General features: G+C 37.7%; 2 protein-coding genes across 3 annotated transcripts in view; one reads left to right on the top strand and one right to left on the bottom strand.

The window, feature by feature from the left end:
• Positions 1-15,881, bottom strand: part of LOC124612578 (probable glutamine--tRNA ligase) — a 30,222-nt gene extending 14,341 nt beyond the window's left edge. Inside the window, exon 1 of one of the 2 annotated variants that reach the window (XM_047140864.1) lies at positions 15,833-15,881. The gene's annotated coding sequence lies outside the window, so the exon portion shown is untranslated. Of the gene's footprint in view, positions 1-15,635 lie in introns of both variants that reach the window. The other variant, XM_047140862.1, reaches the window with a different exon arrangement.
• Positions 15,882-15,970: 89 nt separating this feature from the next.
• Positions 15,971-18,200, top strand: LOC124612635 (phosphatidylinositol N-acetylglucosaminyltransferase subunit C). Its single transcript, XM_047140932.1, has one exon. It carries the CDS (start codon positions 16,074-16,076, stop codon positions 16,923-16,925), a length of 852 nt encoding a protein of 283 aa, XP_046996888.1. The 5' UTR covers positions 15,971-16,073; the 3' UTR covers positions 16,926-18,200.
• The last annotated feature ends 2,705 nt before the right edge of the window (positions 18,201-20,905 follow it).

Raw genomic sequence — 20,905 nt, 5'->3', positions numbered from 1 at the left:
GCGAAACACTCACACTCCATAGAAAAGGCGAACTGGAAGGCATCCTGAAAGAGGAACGCAAAATTATCAGAAAGATTCTTGGCCCAAAAAGAACGGAAGATGGATACAGGTTACAGTCTCGGAAAACTACAGAAAAATTATCTAACCTCGCCGCAGACATCCGGAAAAGAAGACTAAAATTTTACGGTCATATCCACAGACTCCCAACACCCAGACTCTCCCACAAAATTTTAATATACATTGAAAAATTGAAAACCATACCCTGGATACAAGAAACCAAAACAGATCTAGCAAATGCACAAATAAATTCTTCAGAAGTTATAAACAGAAATGTATACAGGCAAAAAATCAATAGTTGGAAAGTACAACCCGAGAATGAAGTTTGCAAGAGACAGGGGACAAAATGGACAGAGGAAAGAAAGAGAATTCATGGGGAAAGAACGAGAGAAGTTTGGAGAATTAAAAAATTTAATCGGAAAAGCTTTGCGTGATCCGTATGGGTCCAATCGCACATAATAATAACAATAATAATAATAATAATAATAATAATACTCATTTGGAGTAGTGAAATGGAGTAACACAGACCTAGAAGCACTCAATACACTTACACGATCACAATGCCACAAATATAGAATACATCACATACATTCAGCAACCGAAAGATTCACATTAAGCAGAAAGGAAGGAGGAAGGGGATTTATCGACATAAAAAACCTACATTATGGACAATATAATGGAAGGAAACATTCCACATGGGAAAAATTATATATAAAAACAAAGATGAGGTGACTTACCGAACAAAAGCGCTGGCAGGTCGATAGACACACAAACAAACACAAACACACACACAAAATTCAAGCTTTCGCAACAAACTGTTGCCTCATCAGGAAAGAGGGAAGGAGAGGGGAAGACGAAACGAAGTGGGTTTTAAGGGAGAGGGTAAGGAGTCATTCCAATCCCGGGAGCGGAAAGACTTACCTTAGGGGGAAAAAAGGACAGGTATACACTCGCACACACGCACATATCCATCCACACATACAGACACAAGCAGACATATTTAAAGCCCCTTTAAATATGTCTGCTTGTGTCTGTATGTGTGGATGGATATGTGCGTGTGTGCGAGTGTATACCTGTCCTTTTTTCCCCCTAAGGTAAGTCTTTCCGCTCCCGGGATTGGAATGACTCCTTACCCTCTCCCTTAAAACCCACTTCCTTTCGTCTTCCCCTCTCCTTCCCTCTTTCCTGATGAGGCAACAGTTTGTTGCGAAAGCTTGAATTTTGTGTGTGTGTTTGTGTTTGTTTGTGTGTCTACATTATGGACAGGTAGACAATTTAAGAAAATTCTTTCTAGAACGAGCAGAAACTAGCAAAATACACAAAGCAATCACCCACATAAATACATTGGCTACACCACTACAATTTCATAACCACCTCTACAACCCTTTAGATCACATAACATCAACAGATACGAAGAAAGTAAATTGGAAAAAGAAAACACTACATGGCAAGCACCCGTATCATCTAACACAGCCACACATCGATCAAGACGCATCCAACACATGGCTAAGAAGAGGCAATATATACAGTGAGACAGAAGGATTCATGACTGCAATACAGGATCAAACAATAAACACCAGATATTACAGCAAGCATATTATTAAAGATCCCAATACCACAACAGATAAATGCAGACTTTGCAAACAACAACAGTAGATCACATCACAAGCGGATGTACAATACTAGCAAATACAGAATACCCCAGAAGACATGACAACGTCGCAAAAATAATACATCAACAGCTTGCCTTACAACATAAACTTTTAAAACAACACGTTCCTACATACAAGTATACACCACAAAATGTACTGGAGAATGATGAATACAAATTATACTGGAACAGAACCATTAAAACAGATAAAAAAACCTGACATCATACTCACCAATAAAAAGAAGAAATTAACACAACTAATTGAAATATCCATACCCAATACAGCAAATATACAGAAGAAAACAGGAGAAAAAATTGAAAAATACATCCAACTGGCTGAGGAAGTCAAGGACATGTGGCATCAGGATAAAGTGGACATTATACCAATTATACTTTCAACTACAGGAGTCATACCACGCAATATCCACCAGTACATCAATGCAATACAGCTACATCCAAACTTATATATACAACTTCAGAAATCCGTAATTATTGATACATGTTCAATTACCCGAAAGTTCTTAAACGCAATGTAACATATACCGTACAGTTAAAAGGAAGTGACGCTTGATCAAGGTCCGCGTCACTTTCATTCCGAACCAGACCTAAGGTCTGAGAAAGGAAAGATGATAATAATAATAATAATAAGCCATTTTGCTAATACAGAAAAATGTTCTTAATTTTACATAATTTATTCAAAGTTCTACTTCAGCCCTAATGTTACACATATTGACATTCTCCTGGCATATATTAGTACCTTCTGTGGATGAAGAACTCTTAAGTGGCTCCAAAGGAATATCTGATGGTATGATAAGAGTGTAACATGTCACTGGTACTACCTCCCCTGTCTACACGGCAGATGAAATGCCCAGCATGGTCTAGACTGCTTTATGCTGTCTGTCATGGAGTCACTTATGTATCCCCCTAATGCAATGCATGATGCAAAACATAGTAAAATTCGCTTTTGTGGGTGCTTTTATTTACTAGACTAAGTTTGGATACAAAAGTAACAATACATGGTACATGTAAAGCCAAAGAATGGTTGGGTTGGATTGATGGGTTTAAGGGACCAGGCTACTGGGCTACTGGTGCCTCCATCCTAAGTGTATCAAACTAATGAAATTCTTCGAAAAGAAATGTGATGTGCCTGCCTGACTCAACATCCTCACTATATGGTGAGTAGCAATATATCCTTTTCATAGTACTAACAGTGGAAAATCCATGATGGAAAGTAACAATATTATGAAAAGTATAGTTTCTACTCACAATACAGCAGAGATGCTGAATCGCAGATAGGCACAACAAAAGACTGTCACAAAATAAGCTTCCGGCACACTAGGCCTTTGTCAAAATACACACACACACACACACACACACACACACACACACACAAACGCAACTCACACATGGATGACCACAGTCTGGCAGCTGAAGCCAGACTTCAGCTGCCAGAGAAATCTTATTTTGTGACAGTCTTTTTGTTGTGCCTATCTGTGATTCGGCATCTCCGCTATATGGTGAGTAGCAACTATCCTTTTCATAATGATGTCATTATTCCACCCTGGATTTTAGAGCCAGTAACAAGACACCCTGCATTGTATTCCATGCTTCAGTTGAGAATGCACTCAAATGGTGCCACGAGGTAAAAAACATATGCAATAATATAAACCCTATTTGCTTGAGTTATATGGCGAAAGTATTGAATGTGATTGCATCAAAATTGAAGGAAGGATGAAAAAAATTCAGTAAAGAAAATGCATCGCTTAAATACAATCGAAAACTGCTTTGCCAACTTCACTTCAGCTAAATAGGTGAGATGTACACTGTGGCATGCAAAAATATTTTGAAAGGAAAACAGTCTGTATGATTGAATTTGCTTACAATAACTAATACATCAAGAATTGATGGTTTGATCAGTATGCGGTATAGATTATTGGATGTAGTTAAATTCGTGGACCATCTTTTTAAATGCCGTGTCTAAAGCTTATTTTCATAATGTAGCAGATGAGGAGGGCTGTAGTTAGGTTGGGATGTGATTATTTAGCAGTTAATTTGAAATGTATTGTATTCTACACTTCTCCAAAATAGATTACGTGACATTAGCAATATAGCACTTTCATCACCAATATTATTATATCATCCATATTACATTATACACTTTAGCTACATAACTCAGTTGATAATGTGCTATGTTGTGTGTTTTCATGTCGTCAGGATCTTATTTTAGGTCAACTGGGACTTCAGTACCACTTGTTTACTTTGACCTGTGACATAACAGTGAAGTCATAGTGGCACTGTGTATTTATAATGTATCATGATTACAGAGGACTTGTTGAAGTAAGTGGTGGTGAACTCTAGTGCAGGAAGTTTGTGTTTCTAAATTGTGAGTGTTGTTATTGATATTCAACACCTTGAAAGCTATTTGTTATAGTAATCCTGGAAGAGGTTGTGGTGGTTGCTTAGTGAGTTATTTTGGTGTTGGCACTTATAGGCAATAGGTTCTTTTTATGGTTTAGAATTTTTAGTGTTGTGTGTTTTTTATGGTTGGAGATTTAAATTTATGTTTTGGTGTTTGTTAGTTATTGTGACAATGAAGTAATCTTGTGTATTGAAATTGATGTTACTGCAAATTTTTATGGTTTCTGTGTTGCGTTGTTGGTTGTAAGGTGTACAACTTTGCTTCCACCATTTGCCGATAGGAGGCGACAATGGTAAGTAGCGGTCGAAAGAAACAGATCGCAGACGACAGGCCGTGAGCTTGGACCTCGGTCAACATATCCTCATTCAAACATTAGTTGATTTGTGTCTGCATCATAAAGTTGTTCTTGATTGAAAATGTCAGTTTACGAGCCTAATTCTCGTCATTTGAGGGAGGTGTTACTGTTTCATTTCAATGTGAAGAAAACAGCGGCTGAGTCTCATCGAATGCTCTCAAGTACGTATGGTAAGGACGCTATTAGTGAAAGAACGTGTCGTGAGTAATTTCAATCCTTCAAGAATGGTGATTTTAACCTCATACACCAGCATAGTGGTGGAAGAGAGAATGTTTTCGAAGATGCAGAATTGGAGACATTGCTGGGTGAAGACACGTGTCAAACTCAAGAAGAACTGGCACGATTAGTGGGAGTGACACAGCAAGCCATTTCAAAACGTCTCAAGACTATGGGCACGATTGAGAAAGAAGGAACTTGGGTCCCATGTGAGCTAAAACCAAGAGACGTTGAATGGTTGTTTGTGTTTTTGTGAACAGCTGCTTCAGAGGCAAAAACAGAAGGGATTTCTGCATTGCATTGTGACCGGGGGCGAAAAATGGGTTCATTACGATAACCCTAAACGCAAAAAATCATGGGGATATCCCGGCCATGCTTCCACATGATGGCCAAACCGAATATTCACGGCTCCAAGATCATGCTCTGAATTTGGTGGGACCAGCTCAGCGATGTGTACTATGAGGTGTTAAAACCAAGTGAAAAAAATCACAGGTGCTCGTTATCCAACACAAGTAATGCGCTTGAGCAGAGCATTGAAAGACAAATGGCCGCAATACAGTGAGAGGCATGATAAAGTGATTTTGCAGCATGACAACACTCGACCCCACGTTGCATAAGAGGTCAAAATGTACTTGGAAATGTTAAAATGGGAAGCCCTACCCCACCCGCCATATTTTCCAGACATTGCTACCTCTGACAATCACCTGTTTAAATCAATGGCTGACCAACACTTCCAATCTCATGAAGAAGTCACAAATTGGATCAATTCATGGATCGTTTCAAAAGATGAACAATTTTTTCGACAAAGGTTGTTTTGTTAGATTTTAGTATGTCTTCGTCCAATATACCCACTTTCTAGCAGTAGTGCAGTTAGCTTCAATATTAATTATAATGAATTTATACTATTTTGTAATCGATAGTTATATTTTTATGCCATGGAAAAGTTTGAGGCTATTGGTCGCCATTTTGAAATCATATCTGTGTTCCAACTTGGTGTTTGGCATGATGTCATTTGTCAAAGCTGACTTATGGCAGCAGGCCCCCTGGTTTATCCCATATTTTGATACAACTGTATCACCAAAGTATATATTAGTCCAAGAGAAGGCTTGTAAGAACAATATCCAGCATTGATTTGCAGATTTTGTACTGTACACTTCTGACACCTCAAGAAATTCTAAAATCTAGAAATTCTAGCACTGCGTTTAGAGTACTCACACACAAAACATGGGTGCTGCAGTACATAAAATGGGACAAAAGTTATGCAGCTCCATGCTCCTGTATTTTTTGTAGTTTAAGTAAATGTATGTACAAAATATGCACCATAGTATTTGTTTGATACGTTTATATATTACGTAACACAGCTTTTCTGATGCACTTTTTAACTTTCATAACAATGTTCTGAGACATCGAGGGATCACGAATTTAGTAATGGAGGGCAGCGTGGAGGGTAAAAATAGTAGAGGGAGACCAAGAGATGAATACACTAAGCACATTCAGAAGGATGTAGGTTGCAGTAGGTACTGGGAGATGAAGAAGCTTGTAAAGGATAGAGTAGCATTGAGAGATGCATCAAACCAGTCTCAGGACTGAAGACCACAACAACCACAATTTCCCCTTGCATTTTTTATAGTTGATATATGATATGCACAAGGTGATTATAATTAAACTTTCAAAATGCTGTAGAAATAACACCACTGGTCAGAATGACATCAAATTGAAATGGAATATTATCAGATAAAGGTGAAAATGTACGGCAGAAGGGAAAAAAAAATAGTGTGAAAATTGATCAAGAGATGGCACTGTATTTGTCAGAACATGTAAATGGAAACACTTGACATGCACACGAACCACTGAAGTTGGTATAAACATGCTGGATACACGGCTTTTCCTCCTTTCATGTCCGTGATGTTTGCCATGACTGTCTCAATGCAGGATCGCGCTCTGCTTGTAAAGCTGTATTACAAGAATGATGATTGTGCACAAATCGCTCTGCAGAAGTTCCAGACACTGAAGGGTGTGAGAAAAGGCGTTGGTCCGATGACTGCCATGGGGTCTGGAGAAAATGATTCGGAAATTCGAAAAGACAGGTTCTTTTAGTGTGCAACCTGGTAGAGGGAGGAAACAGATTGTTTCGCGTCAGTGGAAGCAGTGGCCACAGCAATGCAGGGGGAGACGAGTGGTGGTGTGCAAACATGTAGTGCACGAAGAATTGCCCAAACATTGGACACACCCATGAGCACAGAGCGTAAGATCCTACGAAACATCCTTCTTTTCTATTCATTCAAAATAACCCGTGGGCATGATTTGCCTAATGTTGACCTGCCAGCAAGAGACAACCTTGCTTCAGAATTTCTTGCTCGCATGGCAGTGGATAATGATTGGCCATGGAAGATTTTGTGGACAGATGAAGCCCACTTCCATCTGACAGGATATGTCAATACACAGAATTTTTGAATATGGGCAACAGAAAATGCACACCCAATTCAACCTATAGCAATCCATCCTGAAAAGGTCGCTGTGTGATGCAGGTTTACGGCGTCACGTACCGTAGGACCATATTTTTCGAAAGAGGTGCTTCCGGTCCTGTTAATGTACTATCACTGGTAAGCACTATGAGCGTCTTTTGCACAACCACGTCTTTCCAGCTCTCAATAGCTTGGATGTGTGGATGATATCATTTTAATGCAAGGTGGCACACATCTGCACATTGCAAATCAAGTTAAGCAACTGCTGAACCGCCATTCAGAAATTCTAGAATTATCAGCTGCCATTTAATCTGTGGGGCTATCTCAACGATGTTGTGTTTAGTGTTCCGATTGCAAACTTAGCTGCATTGAAGGCACGATCTGTGCAAATGATTCTGAATGTGACCCCAGAAGCACTTCGATCAGTCATGCAACATGCTGTTTCTCGATTTCAACTTGTTGCAGAAAATGGTGGACAGCATACTGAACATATTTTGCGCCAGTCACATGGAAATTAATAATCTGATTTGATTTTGACTGGTGCTTTTTATATGGTTTTAGGCCTCAGAACAATTTAAAACCAATGTGATTGATGCTTTTTATGCAGTTTTTGGCCTCAGGACAACTGAAAACCTATTTTCCCATCCAATGTGATATGACCTTGCCTTGGTGGATGGGCTTACGTAACTAACAGTATCACACCTGCACACCTATGCACCCTCAGTAGTAGTTTGCTTAACGTTAAGCATACATCTCAGGCATTGTTGTATGACTCATTTGTCATTTGTGGTAGTGGTTTCTTATGCCGTATGCTTTCCCCCCTTCTCTGGTAATATTCCTTTGCAATTTGATGTCATTCTGACCACTGATGTTATTCCTACAGTGGTTTGAAAGTTTAACTTTAATTATAATCACCATGCATGTAAAATGAACCAAAGCACCTGCAGGGGAGTTGTCAGTCATTTAACAAAGTTTCTTCAACATAGTGTAAAAACAAACCTCTCAGGCTATGCTACAGATATATCTGTTACGAAAACTATTATATCGTATTCACTTTTGTTGTCTTCACCTATTTACAAACAAACTGTCAGTATAAAGTACCATGTGCCCCCTTGAATTTTCCCAGTCAATACACAATGTACGTAAATGATATGCACCAAAATACTCAGAGATTTGTCTATTATGTGCTACAGTTTTTCACAATTCACCTCACAAGAAGAAGATTAGGTATAAAGATACTACCTGTTGGTGACATGTAAAAATTTGTCTCAGGCCATGATTTGAACCCAGGTTTCCTGCTGGTTACAAGCGGTCACCTTGACCACTTGGGCTATCTGAGCACAGCACACTTCCTGGACTGACCCGATATTCCTCATGTCATACTGTCTATGACTTCTATGGCACAAATGTGGAAATCAGGCTACAGATCAATCTGTTACCATAACCTTTCCTTTATATTTGTTGGGCTTTGTCAACTCACCACTCTCACCTTACAACATAACCAAGGCCTAGGGCTTGGTTATCACAGATCAGTGTTACAACAGCCAAGATTTCAATGGGAACACCACTGCACTCAAACCAAAATGTGTTTAGTATTCCATTTTCGATAGGCTTTGTATAGGGAATGAAAACATCAATCTTCAAATGTACTAATTTCACTTGAAAGGCGCCTTTCTGGGAGATACCTTTTATTCTGGACAGATCCTAGCCTTAGTTTAATTTAACATTTGTATGTTTATATCACCTGAACAGTCCCTTCTGTTTAATGATTTTTATTACCAGATTCCACAAACTACACACCGTGACTTGCCCCTCGAGCAAATAGCTGTGGTTCATCTAATTCCAGAAAAACTAAGTAATAATAGCTCATATGTTTAGGTATGAAGATTAGGTATAAAGATACTACCTGTTGGTGATATGTAAAAATTTGTCTCAGGCCATGATTCGAACCCAGGTTTCCTGCTGGTTACAAGCGGTCACCTTGACCACTTGGGCTATCTGAGCACACTTCCAGGACTGACCCGATATTCCTCATGTCATACTGTCTATGACTTCATTGCTTGCAACTTTACTTGGATTCCGCCATGGGGTTTGAAGGAGACAAGTGTATTCAACATTAGTGTTACAGTCATCAGTTGAGTCAGTCCTGTAAGCCTGCTCTGATTGCTGAAGTGGCTAAGGTGACTGCTTGTGGCAAGTGGGGAATCCAGGTTCAAGTCCCAGTCTGGCATACATTTTTATGTCACCAATAGGTAATACCTTGATACCTAACACAGCTGATGTCAGAAAGATCCCACAATTGTGAATAAATTTAATAAATTTAGTCCAGCTGTAAGATTGTAACCAATGTCTGTTTCTTCAGATATTGTTAAAGATAAGTATTACAACCCTCCATATAAGAATTACAACCCTCGATAGCGGTAGGGATCTTATGGACCCCAACGGTGAGGTTATCAGCGTAAGCCTCGATAGGCAAAATGACAATTGTAATACTAACATTGAATAAGTTTGTCTCCTTGAAACACTGTAGCGGGAACTCAAGTAAAGTTTCAAGCAATGGGATTATAGAGTATGACATACGGAAGTTTGGGTCGGACCTGGAAGCATGCTCGAATAGCTGAAGTGGTTAAGGTGACCACTCGAGAGCATGGAGTCTGGGATCGAGTCCCAGCCTGGCACAAATTTCATGTGTTACCAATGGTAATATCTTAATATCAAATGCATTCCCAACTTGAAAATAAATTTCATACCTTTAGCTTTTTCACATAAAATCACACAGGACGAGTCACCCATCATCTCAGAAGTTCATGAAATTTTGCACATTTGCTTATACTTATAAGACTTGAGCAAACTCTCTTTGCTCTCAGACTAAAACTTTTTTTTATATCAAATTTTAAATTTAGTGATATTTTATATGAATGTCAACTCGAAATGGTATTTATCTACATAAATGCCCATAACACAGGTTTTCATGAAGCTTCCGGCTTGAATTTTTTTTCCCATAAGTTAAGAGAAGCACATACTTAACAGACATGTAATTATTTAAGCCATAAAGTTAAAAAAAAAAAAATAAAATAAAATAAAAAAAAAAATTAATGTGTGTCACTTTTCAATTTCTGGAAAAAGTACAGACATATTGTAAAATGCGTATATCAAATTTATCCAACCTAGTGGGAACTTATAATTGATCTTAAATACTTCCCAATACAGTACCCATTGTCATAAAAATAAAACTATTAATGGGTTTTCTACAAATGGACGCAAAAATGGGGGGGGGGGGGGGGGGCATCATCCACACCTGACACTCACTGCTCCTGACTTTGACAACTTTTTCTACTTGTTACTTTTGCATGGCAACAATCAATGCAAAATTTCTCCACGTACTTACTTCATGTACTTTGAGGGGGGAAAAAAAATGGAAATTTTTCACAAACGTAAATGATAACTAAAGTTTGACATTTGGATTGCATTACTTCCAACAAAATAATAATAATAATAATATTAATAATAATAATAGGAAGTATCTTATTTACAATGTGTCACTGTCATATTTCCCCAGATGTCACAGAAGGGATGTTTCTTTAACGGAAAAAAATTAATAACTATTCTTGACATATGGGAATATAAAAAATAAACTTAAGCTGTTTTGGACCAAAGAATGATTTTTCAAATTGTAAAACACTTTCTGACAGCTGAAACAAGATGTATTTATATCGAAACTCTGAGATTATTTAAAAGGAAAAGAAAAAAGAAGAAGCACCACGAGTTTTGATAGGTATTTGATGTTCATTTAACATACATCACATCATTGTTCAGAAGATCATTCAAATCAGATTATGTAAACTGACAACCTACAGTAAGACTGCCTCATGAAAGTAAAGAGCCAGAAGTTATAAATTCAATTGAAAAATTTCATTAAACAGGTTAACTTTATTCAGGATGTCAAATTAGCATCTTTAAACAGCAATTATTCTAGCCACACTAATATTAATTTAAAAAGTACATATTCAGCAGTGAAGATCCCTGAAACTATCAATGAAACTTCTTAAGAGAATCTCTGTTTTTAACCCACTGTGACGAATTATATCTTTTTCATTAAAGCAATACATTCTGCTTAATGATGTTGATTTAAGTACACCAACAGCATATAAAATGTTAATGTTTGGATTCTCCTATTTAAAACAAGAGTACCCTCTCTCAAGTTGCAAAGGATGAGTCTTTTTTTGCATATGCACATTCTTCTGAATGCTAACTTTGCCTTTTGCTCCTGGTAACATTTGAGTATATGCATCATTTTGGTGGAAATCAGTCACATCTTTGCCACTTCATGGGCAATAGTGTTCCCCCTTTCTGGTTTAGGAATTGATAAAATACCCATTTCTGAAACTTCCTGGCAGATTAAAACTGTGTGCCAGACCGAGACTCGAACTCGGGACCTTTGCAAAGGTCACAAGTTCGAGTCTCGGTCCGGCACACAGTTTTAATCTGCCAGGAAGTTTCATATCAGCGCACACTCCGCTGCAGAGTGAAAATCTCATTCTGTACCCATTTCTGTTTTCAGTTTCCTTGCTTGTCAAACCACATTCTCACTAACACTAAATTCTGACATTATGTTTTCTTCTGACCAAGAGGGTGGAGCTAAAGTTAAAATTTGAATTTTTTCTGGTACTCTTACACTAGTCACTTTTTCTTTCATTAACAATATCATGGCATCAGAATCTTTGCCTTTGTTTAACAATTTCATCATCAAATTTTTCTCCTCCGCAGTCTGAATCTTCAATACTGCAATCTAATGCAGACACATGCTTCTCTTTTTCTAACTTCTTTTTGCAATAGCCTTCCTGTGATTTGGGATGGAGAGAAGTTTTAAGTGAGAATACCCCAAATCATGTAAAGTTTTATTTGCACCCTCAATACTTTGACATTTTAGTACTGATTCGTGAAATGTCACATCCAAGTCACCTGCATAACTTCTGTTTCTGTCACTGATGTCAGTTTTCTGTTCACAAATCTTACGACATGCTGTGCACAGTTTTTGACCTGGTTTTACATAGATTCTTTTAGCACTTAATGTTTTAGACAACAAGAAAACTGACCTCAAAGACTTTTTAACTGTTTGTCTGTTTTTTGAAAGGATCACAAAAAGTTATTTGATGACTTACAAAAACTTTTAAGTAATAGTATCTTTGATGTCTACATATAGTAGCAGTTTCTTGATCTTGTGGATAGCTTATACTGGATCGCAGAATTATCAAATCTCATTGGCTTTCACGCAACGCTTCTGTCTTTTGTAGAGTTTTTACTAAGGTATAGATTGCCAAATGACATGGTGTTTTTATTAATTTTTCAACAGTGCATGAATTCACATTTTATGTTGCAATTAAATGAGCACTAATTCACTTAAAACATGCTTTATACAAGTGGAATGAAAGGGGCGCACCACAAACAGATATGACCTGTCTCACAGAAAGACAAAGAGCAACTGAGGCCAAATAGACTAATTATTGTAAGCCAGTTATTCTCAACAACGAATTTCAGCAATTGTTGCATTGTTTTTTATGCCTATAAAAGCTACTGCTGTCTAAGGATTTATTTTTTTTTTGGTCACTGTGAGCAGGTGACTAGCTGACCATGTAAATCATATATATATTATGGTCCTTAACAAATTACTGAATTAGTCAAATGAAAGGAAATAAATTTTCACATTTAAAGTTAACTTGCCTGCCTAGAATGAGTTATACTTAAATATTCTAATTTAATACCCTTGCATCTGAGGCAGTGAGTGGATGAACTTACTTAAAATGACCCTTTTCCATCACAGCCAAATGTATTTTGATTTCAGATGTGTGTGTCAATTAGCTGAAGACCCATTAAAATTTTTATTTTATTTGAAAACCTACAATCTAGGGGATTATTTAAGACCAAAATCAGGTTCCCAACAGGTTGGATAAACGTGATATAAGCATTTTTCCACATTGTCGCAATTAACCTGAAATTGAAAACTGACATTCATTAATATTTTTTTAAACATTCCTTGTAACTTTATTGCTTCAATAACTGGATATCAGTTAACTATATGCCATACTTAACTTAAAAAAAAAAGGAATAATCCATATCAAAAGCTTGATAAACATCTGGGCATTTATGTAGATAAGTGCCATTTTGCATTGATATTCTTGAAGAGCCCAGTTATCAGAATATCACTACATTTAAAATTCAATATAAAATAAAGTTCTTACGTTGTAAGTATAAGCAAATATGCAAAGTTTTGTGTAAATCTGAGGTAGAGGGTTACAAATCCTTGAATTATTTCGTGTTTTGACATGGAATGACCCTTTACTAAGGCAGTTGCCTAACATGGTTAATTTATGTGGGATATAGTTGTCACTGGCTGTTTGCCTGTTCAGTCTCACCTCGCTACATACCATAGAAAATGACGTATTGGCGTACTTTGTTCATGGCGTCATGGGATGGTCTACGCTTTGTATTGAGATAATACATGTATAATTTTAACTTTATTATGGATACTAATTGTACAACTTTTCTGGAGCATTGGGCTCCCAATTTCTGAAGCAAGAAGACTTCAGACCAATAGCATTTTGTTTCTGCCCATTGACAACATTAATGATCAAACAATACTGTGTGCTGTATCACAGAGCTATTGAGTACCGAGATACATGTTTCATTCCAGTTTGTTGTGTTCAATGCTAGAAAGAGCAATGAGGTAGTACTAAATCCATTGTGGGTGAAACCAACAACTACTGTAAGCTGGAACAACTTTGCAAAGCAGAGAAATTTTGTCACTTTTAGAACAAGATTATACTGGGCACCCCACCAAGTTCTTTAAACTTCCAGTAAAGGTGCCAATGCTTTCATTGCACAGGGGAAACAACGAACAACAGATCTGGTGCACATTTTAGGTTTATTCATTGTTTCCTGTACTTTGTCGGTGCCTTCCTTTCAGTTTGTGGACCGTGCATTTTCTTGTAGTCTACAGAAGTGTCTTGTCCTGTCTATCCATTCTAATTTAAGTGAAAACTATTTCTTCTGTTCCGTGCAGTATATAATTACATTTCAGAATCACTGCGAGAAATAAAATTGTGTGGTGTATGTAGAATAGTAATATAACTTGGCAATGTTGCAGCAGGAAGCTTGGTGAAAATGGGTCAACTTTGCCAATTTAGAATTTTGCCTTTTTCTTGCCTCTTTCACTTTTTTTTCTTTTTCCCCCTAGCATTTTTGTGTCTCTGTACAGGTTCTTAAAATAACAAGCCTCATTAGACCCAAACAGGGAAAAACAGCTATATCTGTAGTGATTAATAAAGAAATGAGCAGTGGAACAGCAGCAGAAAGAGTTCAATATCTCCTGAAGAACAATTGAAAAAAAAGTACAGTGTTTCCATTTAAAGAGACCACGGTGTCAGACTGCACAGTGCAGTGAAGAAGAAGAAGAAGAAGAGATCCTTGAACAAATCTTCATTTGTACAGATTGGGGAATGCCTCTTGATCTACAGCTCATCATGAAAAACCTCTTGGATTTGACTGGGAAGCAGAACACGCACAGCAACTGCCATTACAGCAGTGATGAGTCTATCTACTTCTTCTATAGGGCAAAACTTTCTTTTCTGATGAAAAGTCAAACTTAATTTTTAAGATTTGAATTTTTATGTGTACCTTTCTGTATAACCTTCTCTGTAATTATCTTTGCATTAAAGTGTTTCTTACTAATGTATAAATTGCTTTCAATGCTTTAAATTTCTTTTTCTGTAGTGTTTTGATGATTTCCATTTATTTTAACAGCTGACAAAGTTGACCGACTTGTCAGATTACTTTGCCAAACGGGTTTTGTGTATAAGTACATACCTAAATTGTTGTCTGTAACCATAATATGACACTAGCGACGAAGACCTATCTTTTAGGTTAGTTTGAAATACGTCTTTTGCATTATGAAAGCCGGTAGGATGAAAAAAAATTGTGGCAAAGTTTTCCCCGTTTACGGTTCTACACAGAAAAAGTAGGCTCAGGGCCCACCCTGAGGGCAGATGTTCTGTTTGTAGCACAAAGCATGGCTGCAGTGACTGCTGAACCTGAGACAAAACGTCCTCTCCCAGTAGTAGTCTAGATTGTAGTTAGAACTACTCTTCTCCATCCATCCCAATTCCTCCTATAAGCAACCAAGAAAAGTTTACATACTGTAGTTGTCTATACGAGAATGTTTATATTAACAATTTTGTCTATAATAATCAGCATCGTTATCTCAAATATAATGAACTATAGATTCTGGTTTCTGAACAGTTACGTGGCTCTACACACGTTAGTAACATTATCATTGCTACTACATATATTCAGTGCTAGTATGTGGCAGAAAGTTCAGAGCACAGCAACCCATTTCCTTTGTATTTTGCATCTCTGGTTACCTGTAACACATCACACTATCCCAAACAGAAGGCTCCCTACATCACATTTACAAACCTTCAAGTTTGCGTTAAAACTGTTGCAAAAATAAGGTTTACGCCGGTGTCTCCGAACAGTTGTTCTACTGGTATGTTGCGATATCAGGGACACTTTTTTATGTACTGTTATTAGCACTTGGTCACGGAGAAAGACATTTCATTTCATATACTACTAGTAGTTCCACAAGAATAACCACCAAACTTTCAAACCCTTACAAATATTCCATGAGTCCATGTGACACACAGGCAGAAGTTCACAACAAAGAAGTTCATACGAAAGATAACAAGCTCGTCGTAACAAATGAATACGTAGCGTGTGGTAAGTGTAAAGCAGGTCTTTGGATGCGCGTTTAGCTAACTGTGTAGTCAGTAGTGTGTTGTGTTGACAAGTCATGGGTGGGAAGTTGGTGTTTTGTGAGGTCATTGACTAAAATGCGTTTTATCTGAACGACATTCGATGACTATTAAGAAAAGTTCAACAAGATCTGCGTGGAAGAAGAATTTGTATGAAAACAAAGGCTATCCAGACAATTACACAGATGCATCGTTTCTGGAAGAATTGAAGAAAAATGTACATTCTCGAGGTGTGTCGTATGGAGAGGCGATCAGAGGGGGTGGACTAGTTGCACGCCAGTTATGCATCGTTGTATGGTTTGCTCTAATATTCGTGTACGTCAACAACGAATGGATTACACCGGAGAAAGTATTCGTGTGCAGCAGCATACTGACAGGAATAGGTTACCTGCTGTTCAGAGCAGTACATACGAGTGTAAATTATAGCACAGTGTTTTGGGGAGATTTGCACACAGTTCTAATATTTCTTTCCTTTGGCTACGTGCTGTCCCCTATTCTGAAAACACTTACCGAGACAATTAGTACAGACACAATATATGCGATGACTACGATAATGAGTTGTGTTCACTTGATATTTTTCGATTATGGTGTGCCTGCAGCAGTTGTATCTAGCGCCTTGTCTCTGAATGCTGCTATATTTGGTTCAATATGCTTAGCGTCACGACTGCCTTCACCATTCCATGCCTTTGTGCTGTTAACAGTTGCAGTTGAATTATACGCACTCCTTCCAATGTTATTGTCAAATGTGAGAGGATCTCTGATCACTGTAGGTAGCATGGTCACTGTAACTGTTTATTTTTTATTTACTGTGTCATCAATTTTGACTTTCCTGTTTATCTGTTCTGTGATATTTATCACTGCAGTGTGTCCATTATGTTTTGTGAAATGGCAGTGCCACAAGGATAACATATATGGTCCATGGGATGAAGCTGTTGTAAGCGAGATTGACATGTGAGGACTAAATGTTTATTTTTAGAAACTGGGTGCATCTAAAGCCACTCAGTTATATCCAAATGAATTGTGTGTATTGGTTTGCTTTCCACTGTTTGATTTGACTTTAATATTTTGAATTTTTTTAGAGTGATATGAGGTCTAGCAAAGTGTTAGCTTGCAAGAGAGTGATGCATTAGAACCAGATTGAATCCACGTGCTGTATTAACAAACAGTGGTGTAGTTGAAAAATTGCTCTTCACAGTTGGTTAGCTTGATGCTTAGCCGGTTCCTAATCACTTTGTCATGTACTAAACACAGGATATAAACAATAAAATTATTACACAATGGAGAACATCAAGTTTTCAAACAAACATGGAATGTTCTATAAAATTATTGATTGGTTTTCTGTAAATGAACAACTATCTAACAGAGTTATTACATTTTGAATCATAATGTTATTTAAAAAAGTAGTAGTAGAACTCAAATGAACAGCAATAAGAAAAATGGAGCGATAAAAAACCACAGATAACTGTTCTGCAGGGACTCACAGAAACCACATTTATGTTCACTAATTTATGGTCTACTTGTGTGATTTTTCATGGAAGAAAGTTAAATTTAGACGGAAGTTGGCTTACCTTAAACTGAGCAGCCTGGGGAATTTATGATACTAAGAGTCATATGAGTATCAATTCAGAAATAATTAGACTCTAAATCAAGACAACATTGTTGTATTTGCAATTCACCCACATTTATCTATGTCACTGCAGGCCATATGATTACAAACATCCGTAGCACATATGTTCAGGTGGTGGCTGCAGCAAGCAACTTCTACAGCATGTGTACCAATCTGTAAGGGCAACATTTTCTGACAAATCTGTTTCAGTTCTGATTTGAAGGAAGAGATGTGGATGAACATCTGTTTTGAATGGGCATGTATGGTCAATGGAAGGGTCCGATTTCACTCGTCTGCTTTTACCCGTGACAACTGTGATGTCATTGAGGTGCGGCGTGTGAAATGGATTGTTTGCGAAGGGCGTGTAGGGTTGTCTGTTTCTAAATTGTTTGATGTTGGTGTGGTATTGGACTGAGTGTTACTGGAATTGTGGAAGTTCGTATTTTGCTGCATTGGCAGTATGTTATTTACTATCGATTAATTTTTGGCTTTTGAATTGTTAGTTCATCATGTTTTCAATACTGTAAACTTTATTTTTTGGAAGTTTTGTTTGGTACTATCAATCGATTTTACGAAATTTACCATACTGTGACCATCATAAGAATAAACCTGATGTAAACATCACAGCGTGTGTTGTTCTGCATTTGGTTGAAACTCACTGGATTTCGTTTCACGTGGAGCAAAAGCCAAGCTGTGTCAAGTGTAATCAAGTACAATTGTAAGTACATGTTTTATGCTGTGTTACACGCACATAGACTGAGGCATAATGCAGGACAACTGCCTTACCAGCGCATTTAACTTGGACGACTTTGTCCGGCCAGCTGGTCCAACCAACCAGCAGTGATGTCAGCAGTTGCATTCAGACGTAAAAGGGATGAGCCAAGACTATAGCTTCGAATGACATTTATTTTTTAAAGAGAATGAAATAATAATCTGCAAACCCCAGCACTACCACACACCTCTTAGGTGACAAGATGGAAAGCATAAAATGCTCCCGTTCTCACGTAATGCAGTATTGTAATTGCAAACAAGTAGTGAAAATTCCTGTCTTAAGTATGCGGTAATTTTTCTGAGCGAGCTGTGCGTGGTGCAGCAGCATACTGCAGATTTCACTGTATTGTTGATTACTGAAGCCGCTGAAGGTATTAATTACAGTCAGTCGTCCGGTAATCTCTTGGCTCTTTATACATTTGAGTTCAAGTCATCTGCTACGTTGATAACTAGTTGATCAACAACAGAAGCCACACAGGTGTCGCATTTTCTCCTCTTCTTTATGACGAGCCATTCTATATCCCACCAGCGTTCAGCAGTGACGTGTGTAAAAGCTGCGTGCGTTAGTTCCAGTACGTGTGGCAGCTTAACATTGTTATAATTCCTGACGATAAATCCGTTAACTTGAAGCAACCTTTATTAACAATCTTTCATAAAATAACAATAATTAAGAATTTATATATGAAATGGAAACAGGAATTTTGTGTGGACTGTGTAATTAGAAACATGAAGACATACATTATTCGTAAGGGATGACTACGAATTTTATAATTACGAGATGCAAGTATTTCAGATTGGACGAAAAAAAAAGATGACCAACACGTAGTGCTGGTAATGGAGCGGTTGTTTTGGAGATGGAGATTTCACACCATACCATTCGGAGCCTCTGGCTTCCTCCGCTTCGACAAGTCAAATTGAGGAGACGCCATATTGCAGATGAATCTTGCCGTATTTGTTTGATTTTACAGTAGAATTTGCATAGCATGAAAACGCGCTGTTTCCGGGCATAAATTCTATGAGCACAAACAATGATTGAAGTTTTCTAATAGGAGTTTGTTGTGAAACTGCACATTTATTGATAAAAGTTGTACAACAGCCTTATACGGAGAGTGACGTTCAAATATTGGACCTTATAAAGCGGCTTGCATCGTAGTGTTATTGGTAGAGTTGTAGATCGTGGAGTGAAAGGTTCCGAGTTTGATTCCACCCAATGGGAAACATTCTCCACAAATGTTTAAAATGTCTTTTTCTTTCAAACTTCTACTACAAAAGGGTGGCTTTTTTTTCTTTTATTTCCCCTCTAGAAGGTAACATATTTGTAAAGCTTTATTGCACATGTTTTATACCTTTTACCAAGGGCTGTCCTTATAGCTTTCTGTTAGAAACTATCAAGTTACTGTCTGCACAGTGTCCCATCCTGATTTAAATTTGTCACTTGTTTTGTGAACTCAATTGAGGATAGGGAACACAGACAGTGTAGCAGGCCTGTGTGAAGGAAGTCTAACCGGAGACAAGCGTATCCACATCACAACATTAAATACGAAAATAGCACATTCAAAGCTACTTTAGACCTTCTATTACATTGTTGATTAGTCTGTCCACAGCAGTGATTCCAAAAACTGTATATATGTGGGAAACAAGGGGGTGTTGTTAGTGTTCTGTTTCCTCATCATTTCTTGTTGCTCTGTTTGTTCTAGTTACATCAAACAATTTCTAAAGAAAGCGTTGCAGCTATCCCTACATGTAATTATTATCCTTTCCTCTATTCAGAATTATCAATCATTATTAAGAAGTGGAGTCTGGAGTGATGGGAGGCAGCAAGGGAAAATGAGAATAACGAAGAAAGGCCAATATATTTTTTCATATAAAAGGAAAAATAATTTTGTTTTATCTAACAGTAATTACATTAAATAATAATGTTTAATTGATTAAACTCCAAATAAGTTATAAATACTTATTGTTTCCGCTCAGAAAAATAGTTTTCTGGCTGTTTCTGGGTGAAGGGAATTACACTTGTCAGAAATAATTTTTTCCAGCTTTTGAAAATACCTTTTCCGCTGGTACAGTTGAGGCTGGAATGCTCAAGTACCACTTGGCATTGTCGCTTAGCCCTGTTGTGCGATTTCCCAGCACCAGTATTCCACAGGATTTGTCGTCTGAGGCATACATGGATTCTCGACGTACTGATATACACAAATTGTGGCATGAACTGCAGCTGATGATGGCCTCTGGGTCTATAATTTGTCTGCCATAAAATCTAGTAATCCTGCACCCCAGGAACTACAGCCAGCAACTGGTTGCACAGTCTGTGCAACTTTCTCTTCCTGCTTCTTCAAGATGCACTGTATTTCTGACATCACCATAGTTCTCGCGTCTCCAGCACACAGGGAAGATTGGAACACTAACTTCTTGAAGCGTGGGTCAAAAAAAGTGGCTAACTCTGTGACTGTGCGTGTTTCATAGGGAAACGGGCACTTTTCAATTGATTCTTTAACCCTCTGACTGCTGGGGACGTGTTAACTCGCCATGCCTCGCCGTTCCCCTGGTGTGCCTGACAT

The sequence above is a fragment of the Schistocerca americana genome, chromosome 4 (genome assembly GCF_021461395.2).
Source record: "Schistocerca americana isolate TAMUIC-IGC-003095 chromosome 4, iqSchAmer2.1, whole genome shotgun sequence".
Classification (NCBI taxonomy): domain Eukaryota; kingdom Metazoa; phylum Arthropoda; class Insecta; order Orthoptera; family Acrididae; genus Schistocerca; species Schistocerca americana.
The sequence above is the reverse complement of the archived record's forward strand: the minus strand, read 5'-3'. Positions and strand labels throughout refer to the sequence as shown.

Excerpts from the sequence above, each read along its gene's own strand:
- LOC124612635 (XM_047140932.1), top strand. The coding sequence starts at position 16,074 with ATGACTATTAAGAAAAGTTCAACAAGATCTGCGTGGAAGAAGAATTTG.